This window comes from Carcharhinus amblyrhynchos, chromosome 7 (genome assembly GCF_965287045.1).
Source record: "Carcharhinus amblyrhynchos chromosome 7, sCarAmb.v2.hapA, whole genome shotgun sequence".
NCBI classification, from domain to species: Eukaryota; Metazoa; Chordata; class Chondrichthyes; order Carcharhiniformes; family Carcharhinidae; genus Carcharhinus; species Carcharhinus amblyrhynchos.
In genome coordinates this window covers 94399214-94415463 of record NC_137330.1, presented here as the reverse complement: position 1 = coordinate 94415463, position 16250 = coordinate 94399214, and the positions used below count along the sequence as shown (strand labels likewise).

Below are 16250 nucleotides of genomic sequence, written 5' to 3'. Positions count from 1 at the left end.
GATAAAACAACTGGAAGAGAATATGTTTAATGTCCCTACTCTGTGCAAAATTAAAAATTGTTGCTGACTTGCAATAATAGATTAACAAAAAAAATTGCAATCTAACAGGAAAAATAACTCTCACATTATCAAAAATATTGATTCACCTATTTCCTTTATTGAAAATAGCAATCTTGGTTCACACTGGTCCCACTCGTCTGTCACGGAAAAAGCAGCCTTTACAGGAAAGACACATCTGGACAACTTTCTACCATTACTCCACTGATCTCCAGCGTCTGACTCTCATGCTAGGTTAGCCACTAAAAAGAATTAAATATTTAAGCAACGCGAAAGTCAAATGATAACATAATCTGAATGTATTTGCATTGCTTTAGTTTCAAAGTATTAGAAACTGTCCCATACCAGCACAAACAGAAAATAAAAACTGTTTTCCCTACTGCATACCTTGTCGTATTTACTGCTTGAGCCAAAACCAAAGATGAGAAGATGCCCATGGGAGTCAGTACATGCAAAATGCTGCCCATCAGGGGAACATTTACAGTCAAACACTGCTCCATGTCCCTGGCCCTCAATCTGAAAAGTAAATACATACACAGCATGTAAAAATAAGATGGAAATTATACAGGTAAAGCAGTATTTTGCATTAAAAAAAATTCCCGAACAAAAAGTTTAGGCTGAAATTTTAGGGTGATTACCAAAGAACAGTATGATTGATTTTATAATGCCATATACATGCAGAAGACTGAGGGGCCTTTTTTTAAAACTAAAATTGTACTCCCCAAGGACAAGCAACATTTTGTAACCATACTCACTGCAGAAATTAAGTCACATTTAATTCAAGAGAAGTTAGTGATTGAAGACAAAACAACATCAGCAGCTATAGAAGGGAGACTATTGAGTTCTTTACATGCAAAACGAAATCCTGGCATTTTTATTGAGTGGGCTAAAGCACAATACAATTATTGAACTCATGCCCAATGCTTCCCGCTGAGAACGACCAGAACACTAAATACAGTATCTCAGCTGCATGAATTACACTCATCGTCCCCACGTGACTTATGTAGCTCGAAATAGAACTAAATCTCACAATTCCCAAGTAAATGTGCTGACAACAGTATGTACATTTGCATTTGTAGTGACTACTTGGAGGGAGGAAGGGGATAGCAGTTTCAAGTATTACAGACTAGAGAAGTGGCAGTCATTTGTAGCACCAAGCAAACAAGAGTTCTTGATTATTAAGCAGGGTAAAAATCAGTGAAGCTAAAGTGAAGCATAATTTTTATTCATAATTAGTTTTGAAATACTTGGATACTGATCTCGATGCTTGATCTTTTACTCTCCTACTTTCAATTGAAAATACTAATAAAGGAGATTGCCGAAGAAAATAACAGAAGCCGGTTTCAGTTTTTTTCAATTGCAAAAACAAACCAGAAAACATTTTACAATCAAATTCAATTAACAAAGATCCTTACTAATATTCTTGGGATCATGCAATATTGTTATCCGAAAACACCAGGCAGTTCAGTTTAGACAGGAAAGATGGGAAGTTGTTGTATACAATGAAGCTCAGATGTTTTCTCCAAGAACAAAGCTGAATTTCAAGTTATATTTTGCAAGGGTTGGATGAACAATGACCACAGCAAGTTGGACATTTCCTAAAAACTCCAAGTCAATCTCCTGCCTGAATTGAATCATGTAGGATTGTGATTAAATGTTCACCATCTGCATGGGTGGGTTCAGCCTCAACAACACTCAAGGAAATCAACACAATCCTAGACAGAAGAGTTTCCTTAGTTGGTGCCCCACCACTGGGCCTGGTATTAATTCTGTCCATCACTCGCAGCCTCTCATAGACTGTATACAGCTCTCAGGATTCACTGTTGTAAATGACCACAATTACTCTAAAAGCACTTTCCTCCTCTGCTACATCAAGAATGGCAAGAAAGCAATACTCTGGGAATGCAATCACTTCCAACTTCCGTTGGGTATATATCATGGTCCCGTCATGATTGCTGGGACTGTATCCTGGAATTCCCTACCTAACATCATTATGGGAGCAGCATTGCCACAACAACTGCAGGAATTCAAGGAAATGGCCAACTATAGAACTGTACCTTACCAGCTTTGCCCACCTCCAGAGAACATAAGAACATAAGAACAAAAGAAATAGGAGCAGGAGTAGGCCATCTAGCCCCTCGAGCCTGCAACAAGAACAGAAAATGCAGGAAAATCTCAACAGGTCTGACAGCATCTGTGGAGAGAGAATAGAGCCAACGTTTCGAGTCTGGATGACAGTTCGTCAAGCTCTGATGAGGTAACTCCAGAATACAGAACTCATTCAGGTAGAGAAACAGCCATCAAGAGTAGGCTGTAAGGGCAGCACGGTAGCACAGTGGTTAGCATTGCTGCTTCACAGCTCCAGGGACCTGGGTTCGATTCCCGGCTCAGGTCACTGTCTGTGTGGAGTTTGCACATTCTGGTGTCTGCATGGGTTTCCTCCTGGTGCTCTGTTTTCCTCCCACAGTCCAAAGATGTGCGGGTTAGGTTGAATGGTTATGCTGAAATTGCCCCTTAGTGTCCTGAGATGTGTAGCTTAGAAAGATGAATGAGTAAAATATGTACGGATAAGGGGGTAGGGCCTGGAAGGGATTGTGGTCGGTACAGACTTGATGGGCCGAATGGCCTCTTTCTATACTGTAGGGTTTCTACGTTTTCTATAATTCTACAAAAAGTAGAATGAAGGGGAGATGGTGCGGAGCAAAGAAATACATCAGAGAGTGGATTAAAACGGGGAAGGGGAATTGTGTCACAACATTTTAGGAAGTTACAGTAATTGGGAGGGAGGAGCCATTGTAGTGTTTTAAATTTATGGCGTCATAAGCCACGGTGACCCAGTGAAGATACGAGTGGTGGGAGAGCAGGATTTAGTGTGGTACAGAATAAAGACAGCAGAGTTTTACATTAACTAAAACACGAAGAGAATTGAGACTGGGAAGCTAGCCAATGAAGCATTGGAATAATGAGTCTGGAGATGATAATAAGTGATTCTTAACAGAGGTTGAGAGTAGGCTTTACCCAATGTGTTATTTATAGTTTAATCTAAAGGACTTAGTTTTAGCGTCACTGCTAAAAACAAGCTAGATTTGCACTGGAGGCCTTTAACTATAACTTTGAGATTCACAGTTGTGTTCAAATATGTCATGGCTGAGACTTTTTAAATGTTATGCACTTCCCACAAATGTATTTAGAAGAATCAATAGCAAGGCAGCACAGGGGTTCCATTTATAATATTAGGGAATATTAGGGTTGGGAGGACACATGGTGGTCCTTCCCAGTTAATTACGGATCACTGAAAATCATGAAATTCAACGAAAAGCTTCAAGTGCTTTTAAATTGTTTAGATTTAGCTGCATTATAACCTGATAGCTTATGGGCACATCTGAGACTGAATCACAACAAACAAACCAATTTCAGCAGTATAGATGTAGGAAGACACTTTTGACCTAGTTCTCCCACAGTCTGAACCACTCAAGCACCAACATAATAATGTTTCTTAACAATTTTCATGACTACAAGAGATCCATTTTCATAAATATTTTCAATACAATAGTCAGCAGAGGTGCTGAAGACTTCATATATTCATAATTACAATATGACTGAATGCAGTTTCCCGAGAAGGATTCCTGCTCAAAATCCTGTAGCAATGCAACCTTTAAAATAAAAATTAAATAACCAGAGTTCTTGTTGGTCAGAGAACAGAATAGTTCTTTGCAGGAAAATTATCCCATTGGCATTGTTCACAAATCATTACTTGAAAACACATATCTGTAGCCATTACGGGAGAACAAGGTCAGACTCTGTGTTTATGCTCTGTGTTTAACAGGAACCTGCTGAACACACCTCTTAGGGGTATTTCAGAGATGAGCACTCAGCCAGCCATTATCCTCCAAGGTGCAAAATGCTCAGAAAGCACCAGACAGAAAGTGGGAAACACTGATAACTTCAACCCAGAGCTGGGGCTGGGGCTCAGTTATGCAAACCTGGGGGCGGAGGTCGCTTGCAGGCCTTACCTTCCCTCGTGTCAGGGAGACCCTTGCTTTAAAGGGGTTTGAAGGCTGGCATACCCACAGAACTACTAAAGTCAGAAGAATGGAGACCAGTTAATATATTTTTTGAAAAACATGCATATGTTATGCCATGTGCATAATGTGCAGTGACCTGTAAATTGAATGGCTACATTTAGTGACAATAGAACAATCACATTATTCCATCCTATTCAGTGATGTCTCTCTAAAGTAAGAACATCTCTGTGTGCTAATGTATTTAATGGTATTCATTATGTGCAAAAAAATTACCTAAACAAAATATTTGTAATTCTGCTATAAAGGTGACCAGATACCAAATCACTGGAATACTCAAAAGGAAAATGGATCTCTATCACCCGAAAATAAATAATTGTAACAATAAAGGCAACCGTCAATGCAAATAGGTTAAATTCATTTTTTCAAATTGTATCTGCACATTTTAGAAGACATAAACATTTGTACCATATTGAAATATGATCGAATTTTCACACCCCGCACTATGTCCCAAACGATCACGTTGCCATCATGCCCTGCAGAGAAGAGGACCCTGGGATCAAAAGGATGTGGTTCAAGTACAAACACTTCATCTTCATGTCCCTGCAACAAAATATTGAATTATTCATAACCAGTAATACATGAAAGGATGGTTATTATACTGACTCTCTAAAGAAATCAGTCACAAATAATTTTAAAAATCACATGAAGTCAGCTTGCATAAATATGGTGAAGACATCTAACTTTATCCATCCAAGCCCACCATTAATCTAATAATTGTCTTTGTACTTTAAGACTGCCCATTCTAGCATCAAGTTTTGGATAATAAAGAACAACCAAAACTACAGAAGAATAAAGAGGATTATGAAAGAATTAGAAAGAGGTATTAGAAAGGCTGAGGGAACACGAAAAAAAACTGAAATAAATGGGAAAAAGGAAAGCTACATACTTAAGGAATAAAACGAAAGCAAAAAAAGTCGTGGGACCATTTGGAGGCAGTGAGTTTGTACACAAGAGTGCAAGAACTGCAGATGTGTTTACAGCAAACAAAAGTAGACTTGCAGGATATCAAAAGTGGTCATAAATGAACAACTATTAGACAGAAATATTCAAGAAGACACTGTAGTGAAAAACCTTTGGAAAAGAAAATTGGGATTGGGATATGACAAATGTTACACTCCTATTGAAAAAGGGAAAATTAGTAAGTCAGTTTGGCTATTTCAGCTATGCATAAACTTATGGTGTATTTTAGATGAAGAAAGAAAATTATTAATAATGACAAATGACATGATTTTGTAGAAAACTTTTCTTTTTCTTTAAAAAAAAGGGTTCTTCGTTAAATCCATGGTGTGGTGCTGAACTAGAACCTAAATTTGATCACTAGTCTTAACACTGAGTACAAAAATGTAGCGATGGGGGCAGGCAGGAGATCAGAGTAGAGTGATCCAGCTTGAAGGCAAGGTAGAAAAACAGCAGAGGTCCCTACTGTGATACAGTATCTTTGCTGAAAGATGTAGCCCTGGACAAGATCAGACTTGTTTGTGATGTCTCCTATGATCACACAGTGGGTGCTGAAACATGAAGAGCAACAACTTTGAAAAGGTACTAAAGAGTGGGCAAGATGAGCCTATGGCTTTTGAAGAGAGACAGAAAAAAGGAAAAGGAATGCTGCTTGCCCCCCACAATATGTGGGTTTACTCCAGGTCAGAGAGGCAAAAAAGTTAATCTTCATTTTGTAACGCTAACTGAAAATTCCAATGATGTCTTAGATTAGGTTACTCAAAACCAATAATGTAGCTGCTTACCATCAGAACATGTATAAGCTGACCAGTGCAAGAATTCCAAACCTTCAAGGTAAGGTTATTGACTGCTGTAATAACAGTGTTGTCATGACGATCCCACGCCACCATGGTTACTTTCAGTTTGTTCACTTTATCTTCTAATCCCTGTGGATTATACCTTTTCAGAACAAAAATGACTGATGTTAACAGTGTGCTTTCTAAAAGGAAACTGAGCTTCTCAAAGTGTAAAGCTTCAGAAAAACTTTTATGCACCTCATCACATCTCTCACATGCCTCACATATGGTAAATTTCTCTGAGGTCCCGTGAACGTTAGCAAGAAGCCACAACTAGTACAAAAACCACCTACATATCATGCAATTAATGTTAGCTGGGACACCTAATAATAATTCAGTCATTTTTTTTTCATTTCTAAGTGATTAAGCATAACATTCTATGATATACATACTTCTGAAGCATGTGTTAGCTAAACTTATAGCAAGCATACAAAAGCTTTCCTGAGAAACAAGACAAAGATTTAGTGCACAGTACTTCAGCAAGGTGTACCTGGTATTCATTTACAATGTCCTCATTAACAATCTGTTTACCTGTGTTTTCACAGATTCACAATTAATCGTACTAATGGTGTATCACCTCTTGTATAAAAGACACAGCTGATTTGGATGATACACTAACAGCTTTTAGCACCTTTCAAAATATACTTTGGGACACCCTAATATTTCACATAATGTGCTACGTAAATTGTCTTAATGTATGTAGCCAATCATGTTAAAAGTTAGAATCATAGAAACCCTACAGTGCGGAAAGAGGCCGTTCGGCTGATCGAGCCTGCACCGACCGCAATCCACCCAAGCCCTACCCCCGCATCCCTACATATTTACCCACTGATCCCTCTAACCCATGCATCCCAGGACACTAAGGGGCAATTTAGCATGGCCAATTAACCTAACCTGCACAACTTTGGACTGTGGGAGAAAACCGGAGCACCTGGACGGAACCCATGCAGACACGAGGAGAATGTGCAAACTCCACACAGACAATGACCCAAGCCAGGAATCGAACCCAGGTCCCTGAAGCTGTGAAGTAGCAGTGCTAACCACTGTGTTAGCGTATCACCCAACAGTTATTTCCCTTTCCCCTCCCCTCATGTATGCTAAGTGCCTCTAGAGCCTGTTAAGCTGCATTCAAATTCAAATTAATTACCACAGTATATATTTCCAGTCAGCATCAATTTATGCTATCTTAGTGTAAACCTGATTTCTACTGGCCAGGTGAAAACTTTTAACACATGCACATTACAGGGCTCTCTGTCAACCAGTAAATTTTACATGCAGGTACAGTGTCTCATGACTGGCAATCTTGGGACTGAGTCCATGCAAGATTTTGGATCTTGCTGATTTTTCGGTCAGGTGGTTTGCCTCCTCCGTGAAGACCGAAACAAAAAAGTTATTCAAGACCTCCGCCATATCCCCATCCCCTACCACTAAGTCCCCCTTCTCATCCTCTAAGGGACCAACGTTCGCCCTAGCCAGCCTCTTCCTTTTTATATATTTATAAAAACTCTTGCTATCCTTTTTTATATTAAGCGCGAGCCCAGCTTCATAGTTTCTCCTACCCTCCTTTATCAACTTCTTTGTCAATCTTTGTTGACATTTAAACCTCTCCCAATCCTCTTCTCGCCCACTACTCTCAGCTACTCTAAACGCCTCCGCTTTTAATTTAACACTTTCCTTCACCTCCTTCGTTATCCACGGCTTATTACCTCTCCTCCTACGGTCCTTTTTGACCATCGGAATAAATTTCCGCTGAGCACCAAGAAAGATCTCCTTAAAGATCCTCCACTGCTCCTCAGCAGACCTACCTTCCAACGCGCTCCCCCAGTCCACATTCGCCAATTCTTCTCTCATCCTACCGTACTCCCCTCTGTTCAAACAAAGGACGCGTGTCCGGGAACCCACTTTCTCCTCCTCCATCTGCACCAGAAACTCCACCATACAATGATCACTCTCCCCAAGAGGATCCTTCACCACAAGTTCCCTAATTCTACCTGCCTCATTACATAGCACCAGATCCAAGATAGCTCGCTCCCTCGTCGGCTCCAACACACACTGTTCGAGGAAACTATCCTGGCAGCATTCCAAGAACTCTTCCTCGAGCCCACCGCATCCAACATGGGTCGACCAATCAATATGCAGATTGAAATCCCCCATAACCACGGCCGTCCCATTCCTGCACGCCGCACTTATTTGTGCGTTAACAGCCCACCCCACCTCCAGATCATTATTGGAGGGCCTATAGACGACACCCACCAGCGTCTTCCTCCCTTTGCTGTTCCTAATCTCTACCCACAACGATTCCACCTTCTGCTCCTTGGCTCCAATATCATCCCTCGCTACCACCCTGATGCTATCCTTAATCAGCAGAGCTACGCCCACCCCTTTTCCCTCCTGCCTATCCTTCCTAAACACTTGATAACCCTGGACATTCAGCTCCCAGTCCCTGTCACCTTGCAGCCACGTCTCTGTAATGGCCACCAGATCATATCCATTTGTGTCGATTTGCGCCACCAACTCATCCACTTTATTCCTAATGCTTCTCGCATTCAGATAAAGCACCTTCATCCCAGCTAAATATTTTTAAGACGCGGGTTGATGGGTTTTTGATGAGAGAGGGGATTAAGGGTTATGGGGAGAGGGCGGGAATGTGGAACTGAGCCACGACAGATCAGCCATGATCTTATTGAATGGCGGGGCAGGCTCGAAGGGCTAGTTGGCCTACTCCTGCTCCTATTTCTTATGTTCTTATGCTCTTATGTTCTAAGTCGGGCAGGATTAAGGGTCACAAGGATCAGTCTGATCATGAGAAAAACAGATGCACAATTCAGTAACTAGTCGACATGCCACTGCATATTGCAGCACTTAGCCAAATAAGTCAGTAAGTTAATTATAATAATTAAATTATAAATATATAATAATTTAAATTGAAGCATGACAGCTTTAAAAAATGACTTGTCTTTGGACATCGTTAGTTTTTGGATAGCCAAATTTGAGACACTTGGTATACCTGTATATAGAAAATGCAGTACAACAGCATCTGTTTTCATAAGATATTAAAAGACATCCAAAGATGTGCGGGTTAGGTTGATTGGCCATGTTAAATTGCCCCCCCAGTATCAGAAGATTAGCAGGATAAACACGCGGTGTTATGGGACTAGACCTGGGTGGGATTGAGTCGGTGCAGACTCGATAGGCCGATATTAAGTTCCATTTCAATTAACGGCATGCCCATCTCACACCTGTGCTTTCCAAAGTCAGGTTGGGACCAGAGTTAAATGATCATTTTTGGGTCATTACAAAGTGGAAATGCAACAGTATAAGTACACCTGAATTCCCTGATTCATATCAGTAACAACAATTTACATTTATATAGCGCCTTTGCCGTAGCTAAACAATCCAAGGCACTCCATAGAGCATGGTCAAAATTTGACACTAAGCCACAGTGAGAGATTTTAGGGACGGGACTACCCGAGTGCTCCTGCAGAGTGCTGACATGGTGGGGCAGGCCGAATGGCCTCTTTCTGTGCTATAACCAATTTATTATTCGATGTGAAAATGCTTGTTAAACATCATAGATCAAGAGAAAGCTCTTACAGTAATAACTGTTAGCTTCCTGTTAAAGGTAGACCTGCAATATGAGATGATTACACTGAGGGTGAAGGAGTTTTGGGGTGTACCAAGAACACAATACTTAGACATACGTAGATTTGGTACACCAATACTTGAATTTTGTCCCTGCAGATCTAGGCTCTGGAGAAGGTGGAGTGTTACTAGATTGACATCATGCTTTAAAAGTCTCAGTTCCCAGGGTAATGTTTAACAGTTGGGAGGCTTGAAGAACCACGGCTTAGAGGGGAGGCGATGTTTTTAAGAAAGGGAAGTGACTGCATTGGTTGGGTTGCTTACATGGTGGGATTAGATGCAGAAAGTATTTCTTTACACAGCAGGTCATGAAACTTTGATGTAGACTATCAAAAAACAGGGACAGAATGAATTCATCACAATTCTTTGAACTGGGAGTTGTCAAGTTTTGTATTTGAGTATAGGAAATACAGCTTTTTAGATCAGCGATTAGAGAGGACACAATGCGAGGTTTAGGTCGACAGGGAAAGGGTGGCACAGTGGCTAGCACTGCTGCCTCTCAGCGCCAAGGACCCAGGTTCAATTCCTGGTTAGGGTCACTATCTGCACGGAGTCTGCACCTTCTCGCTGTGACTGCGTGGGTTTCCTTTGGGTGTTCCGTTTTCCTCAACACAGTCCAAAAATGGACGGATTACATTGGTTGGCCATGCTCAATTGCCCCGGAGATTAACAGGGTAAATACGTGGGGTTACGGGAAAAGGGCCTGGGTTGAATTGTTGTCGGTGCAACTTTGATGGGGCAAACCGCCTCTTTCTGCACTGTATGGATTCCATGATTAAGACAGTTAAATTAAGATACTATACTGTTGTTTTGGATTTGGAAATCTGATAGATTTTTCTGCCACTTTGAAATTCCAGCATTGATATTCAAAGTAAAATGAAATAAAACTGAGTTTAGTGTAATTTCAGTGATGTGAAGATTTGGGGCCAGATTACATTTTGATGGTGAATGTGGCATACAAAACAGATTTGTTATTTCAGCACCTACTGTTGGTAAGCTAAAGACAAGGGGGAGATTCTGCCAAAAACATTCGGAGAGTTGAACTTATGTAAAAACTCTAGTAAATCACGCTTTTTTTTGTTAAGTTGGAGTTTCAAAATGAATCTCTCCCACCCGAGTGCACTAGCATAAATCACACTAAAAAAATCAGTGAGTGGAGCCTATTCCCACTGGAGAGGCCGGCAGCATAGCACTGAATGGGCCACTGCACATGCGCAGTGACCCGTCTGCCAGTCTCCCAATTACTGGCCAGCTCGATCGCTGCCCAGCCCTGAGACTCCCACATCGCTGACTGTGTGACCACCTCACAACCCAATCGCTGGCTTTCTAAACATGCCTGGGCCAGCCTCGATGGTGACAGTCGGGCTGCCAATACTAAACCCCGCTGAACTGAAATACACCTGGCGGCGCAGGAGAGGCTCGCGGACACGAAAACATCAATCCCAGGCCTGCTAATGAGGAGATTAAAATTGCATTCAAATTGATATTTAAGTAAGTTATGCAGCTCCACGCCAATATCCGGCAGGGAGTTGTTGGCGTCGAAAACGCAGCTGTCGGAGAGTGGCGGAGGCCATGACACCCAGCGGGGGGCCCGTGAAATAGGCTCCGCTACGGTCTCCCAGCCCACTGGGCTACAGAAGCAGCGCAGCAGGCTGGGAGAATCACTCCCAAGATTTTCAGTGATCAGATAAGAGTTACAACATCAGGTGCCTTATGATGCTGTCAATCATTCCCATTGATAGGTGATTAGGTCACTATCAAGGAAAGCTGTTCCTGTTGAGTTCTAATATTCATTTTTACCATTTCCTATGTGCTTTTAGCTCCAATCACATCACCGGCTGTTAATTTCCAAATTTTTGTAATCAGAATCTTCTCTACCAACAGCTTCAACAACATTCAAGCCAAATGTTCGCTTCAATCAGCTTCCCAATGTTTGCTTTGCAGGGAATATTTTAAAGTAACTCTGCCACTGATACTATTTCTGCAGGCATAGTTTGTGATAGAGGGAATATTTCTAGATTAATGTCAATGGTGTTAAAGTTATAATGCTTTATACTATACAACAACATTAATGAAAAGATAGTCACTTACCCAGCTGGCTTGACAGCCATATCCAATAAAATGCTCTTCCACTCTTGCCGTCGAAATTGCCAGATCCTTGCAGTCCCATCACGACTTCCACTGACAAACCTACCAACAGAGTCAAGCCGTCACATGTAAAATTACATTGAAAGTACATTAAAATAAGTTAGGAGCAAGGTAGCAGTGGTGGCACATTAGAAGTAATTAGAAAAGGGAACAAGAGCCGGGAGGAGAGCTGATTTAAGTCCTTTATTTACAACATAAGATAGAATAAATCTAGGCAAGTACAGACCACTCTGCTTAATGTTGGTGGCAGCAAAGATAATGGAATCTTTATTCAAAGACGTGGAAGAAAAATACGTAGAAATTGTAAACAGGAATAAGTGATTCAACCCATCAATGATACAGACCGTGATTCTCTGGGGCTGCTAGCCCCTGGTGGGAATCACGATTGCCCAGTGCATCAGGCAACAGGGGTAAAATGGGAATCATGTCAGGCATCAGATCCATCATACTTCTCCCAGCCCACCCCGCCGGCCCCAATCAGGTTCCTGCCCAGAATGGGCAGATATTTAAATGATATTCTAACAATGGACATTTAAATGTCATTACCAGGTTTGAGGCTGGGTTTATAGACACAATCCAATTAGCCTCATGAATACCCGTTATGCCACCAGACCTGCTCACTCAGCCCCTTTTTTTAACACTGCAATTTTTTCAGATCTCTGAGCCTTCCGGGAAAGCTCAAAAAACTTTGCATTCAATTTCATGCTCCATTAACTTTAAGTAGCTTTCGATTGACAGGTTGGATCAATGCCCCACCAGCCAGGGCTTTTGTTTGCTTTACTTTTCTTCCATGGTTGAATGCATGTCAAGTGTATTCTAAACAGTGCAGTTCAGAAAGTGGAAGGGAAACCTCCTGGCTAGTGGGTAATTGATCCAACCTGCCAATCAAAGGCTTCCAGGCGTCCAAGGGGCATGGATATTAAAATAACCAGAGCACTTCAAGGGTTCCACAATACACAAAACAAGAATGAAGGTTTTGAATTGAAATTTGCTTGAGATCACCATGCCCTGAGCGTGTGCATGCAGGTCGCTCTCATGCCTGAGTGGTGGAGGGGGAGGGGTGGGAGGAGCAAGAGATGGCCTGTTCTTTCAGAGGTGATGGGAAGAATGCCCGTCTGTGCTGGGTGATTGGGGATGCTCCTCTTGTCAGGAGGGGTCACCATGTCTGTGGTAGGGTGGGATGGCGGGGAGAAAGCTGTCTCTCAATGCTGAGATTGGAATGCCCTTTAAAAACAACTCCCGATCTCTATAAAGCCAGACTGGCCATAGTTTTATACTACGTAAATACCTTACGTACGAAAGGTGGCCGAATCCCATTTGAATGGCCCTGCTAACGCCAATAGGAAACACTCCGGTTTATCCACTGTTGGGAGCACTCAGAGTGCAAATGGGAGAATCATGTCCATATTAACAACAGAACACAAATTTGTGATAATCCCATAAAAGGAATAAAAGGGGGATTAGAAAGAACTGTTTACACAGAGGGTGGTTAGTTTGTGAAATTCTATGCTTCAAACAGATGTTGAATCCAAACATGTGAACCCTTCTAGGAGGGAATGAAAGATAGTTGCTTTAAAAAGAGCAATGATAAAACCTACTGAGAATGTGGAGGAGAGTGGATGTTGAAGCAGGGGTATGGGGAGACAACAGGACAGTGGGTTTAGATTAAGGTCACTCTGGCAAAGAGTCACTGCATTCATGATAGGCCAAATAGCTCACTTCTGAAAATACATGTTTCCCCGTTAAAAAGAAACAATTAGTATTTGATGGCCGAGAGGCCAGTTTCTACGCTGTAGAAATATTTTATGATTTAATAATTTACGTTTTTACAAGCTTTGAGATATGAAAGCATCCAAGTTCACTGTGTCACAAAGCATAAAACAAGTCATCAGTTAACAAATGTAATCTAACAACCTGGAAAATTACACTGATTGAAAGTTGCATGTCACACTGTTATTCTTACCTGTCACTCATGTTGGAGAACTGAATACTGTCAACTTTGTCCTGACAAAAATGTAAACAGGAGTTAAAATTAGGTGACAGCAATTATTTGATCGTTTTTTTCTTACATGTCTATATTGCCATCAGTACATACGTCAAATGTTCCATTTTATAGATCGGTAAACCTCACGCATGAATTTTCCAGTGTCCTAACGTCATCCTAATGACAATTCCTTGTCATTCCTATTTTAGGCTCCTTGCAAAGGATTTCCCCTTGTGAAGTAAGTCAGCTGTCTTGGTCTCAGGCATGCCAATAGATTCAAGCTCTAGCAGAAGATTAAGCTCAGAACCTCCACATACACATGGCACTAGATGGAGCCATAGACTTTCCCCGGGCACAAGTTGCAGCCAGCATTTGAACCCTCCGCAGCCTAGGTTCAGTTCTAAATATTTATACATTCCTCTGCCAAACATTTTTTATTTTTAAATAATGAATTATATCATTGCTTTGAAACAATCTTCAATAAAATATATAAAGACCAACCCAATTGGTGCCAAAAACCCCACTAGATACCTGACTCATCTCACCTTTCTTCTCCAGATCCAGCCTTTCAAGCCAACGTTGTTCGTTATTTTTTCTGAGAGAGAAATTTACAGCATGGAAACTGGCCCTTCGGCCCAACTTGTCCATGCCGTCCTTTTTTTTTACACCACGAAGCTAGTCCCAATTTCCCACATTTGGCCCATATCCCTCTATACGCATCTTATCCACGTAACTGTCTAAATGCTATTTAAAAGACAAAACTGTACCCATTTCTACTACTACCTCTGGCAGCTTGTTCCAGACATTCACCACCCACTGTGAGAAGAAAATGCCCTTCTGGGCTCTTTTTTCACCTTGTCAGAACTTTTAAATGTCGAATTCTTAGCTTTTTTAAAAAAATCATCTATGAATAACTGCAAGATAGGGTGATTGGCACAAGCCACTGAAGTGGTTAGAGAAATAATGGTGGAGGCAGAAGTTGACATGAATGGATGAAAGAGGAACAGGAAAGAGGAGAGGTGGAGCAAGAGTATGGTGGAGGAGAAGTGGGAAATGAGTGAAGAGAGGGGCTAAGGGAAGGGAGGAAAGAGCATGGAAGCAGGAAAAGGAAATGGGAAAGAGAGAAAAGAGTGGATAAGTGAGGGACTGTTTCATTTCATTCCCACTTCTGGTTGAGACAATTTTGACGCAATCGCAATCAAGCCATGGCTATTGGAATTCCTTTTACAGGGCGTAACGAAGCAGTTAGCCCTTCAATCAAATTCTAAATGGCAGTAAATCCATCAGTGGGATCCAGCAGTAACTGAATGGCATTCTACCAGAGAACAGATGGGTGGAACAGGTTCATCAGAACTCTGTGGGAGGGCAAGTTGGCCAATAGCAACTAAAAATGTTACAGGGAATACTTTTTGACTGTTTAACAGGATTTGTGAGAGGGGAACCCACCCATGGGTTTCTTGCTCAGCAAAAGGGTGGCAGCTTGGGAGGAGGGTGAGTGGAAGCCATGGATTTCTTCAGCATCAAGGTCTGACTGATAGTCCTGCATTCGCACAACAATAATGTAGCGAGTATTGCCATGTGGAATTCTATGATGCCCCTGCTAAATGATTGTTAATTAAAGGGATTTGGTTTGAATCATGAGCTACACAGAGATTTGATATTAGCTTTAAGTATTCAAATTATTATATTGCTGCTCTTCAAATTTGGCTTGGTGAAATGGTCAGCTCTGGCCCTGAGTTTGTGATGAGAACAAACAAGCTAATTTTCTCCTGGCCACTGACATTGTATAGGAAGCGACATTCTACTGATGTTAAACCATGCTTCTTTTAATAAGCCAATGGCAGCAACTACAGATGGAACTGATGCTGCAGATAATAGAAACATAAAAGATAGGAGCTGGGCTAGGTCATTCGGCCCTTTAAGCCTGCTCTGCCATTCAAGATGATCATGACTGATCCTCTTTCTCAACCCCATACTCCCATGCTCTCCCCATACCCCTTGATGCCTTTCAAGTACATAGAACATTACAGCGCAGTACAGGCCCTTCTACCCTCGATGTTGCGCTGACCAGTGGAATGAATCTAATGACCCTCTAACCTAAACTAATCCAATGTTACAGGTCTGTTGATTTCCTTCTTAAACGTATTCGGTGACTTGGCCTCCACAGCCTTGCATGGAACTTGACATAGGAGTTTACAATTAATTTGAAACTGAATGTTGCAGCCCACGCAAAAGTATTAATACACAAGATTATGTGTTTTTTTTAACTCCATTCTCAAGTTAAAAGCCAATGCTCAGATTGGACTGGGCAAACCTAAATCCATTCCCTGCTTGCTCCAAAAACCATATTCAAAATCCAACTGAATCCAATTTGTGGACCCCACAAGGGGGACAAACAAGATCCAAGTTGATGAGGTACGGCACTGCACCCTATCTAGGGCTGGATCTAACATATGCTTAATCAGCATCTCTTTAGCCAAAAGGCCCAGAAGCGAGGACATTGTTTTACTGGTAATATTTAATGACAAGGATTTGGGTGTA

At 41.5% G+C, this 16250-nt stretch overlaps 1 protein-coding gene across 3 annotated transcripts in view; it reads right to left on the bottom strand.

Moving 5' to 3' along the window:
- Nucleotides 1–16250, bottom strand: part of phip (PHIP subunit of CUL4-Ring ligase complex) — a 227514-nt gene that overhangs the window by 84842 nt on the left and 126422 nt on the right. For all 3 annotated transcript variants that reach the window (XM_080192807.1, XM_080192809.1, XM_080192810.1), the window contains exons 12-16: nucleotides 13689–13729; nucleotides 11669–11767; nucleotides 5885–6038; nucleotides 4548–4682; nucleotides 445–573 (exon numbers count right to left, since the gene is read on the bottom strand). In XM_080192807.1, coding sequence (XP_080048933.1) covers nucleotides 445–573; nucleotides 4548–4682; nucleotides 5885–6038; nucleotides 11669–11767; nucleotides 13689–13729 — 558 coding nt within the window. The remainder of the gene's footprint in view (nucleotides 1–444; nucleotides 574–4547; nucleotides 4683–5884; nucleotides 6039–11668; nucleotides 11768–13688; nucleotides 13730–16250) is intronic.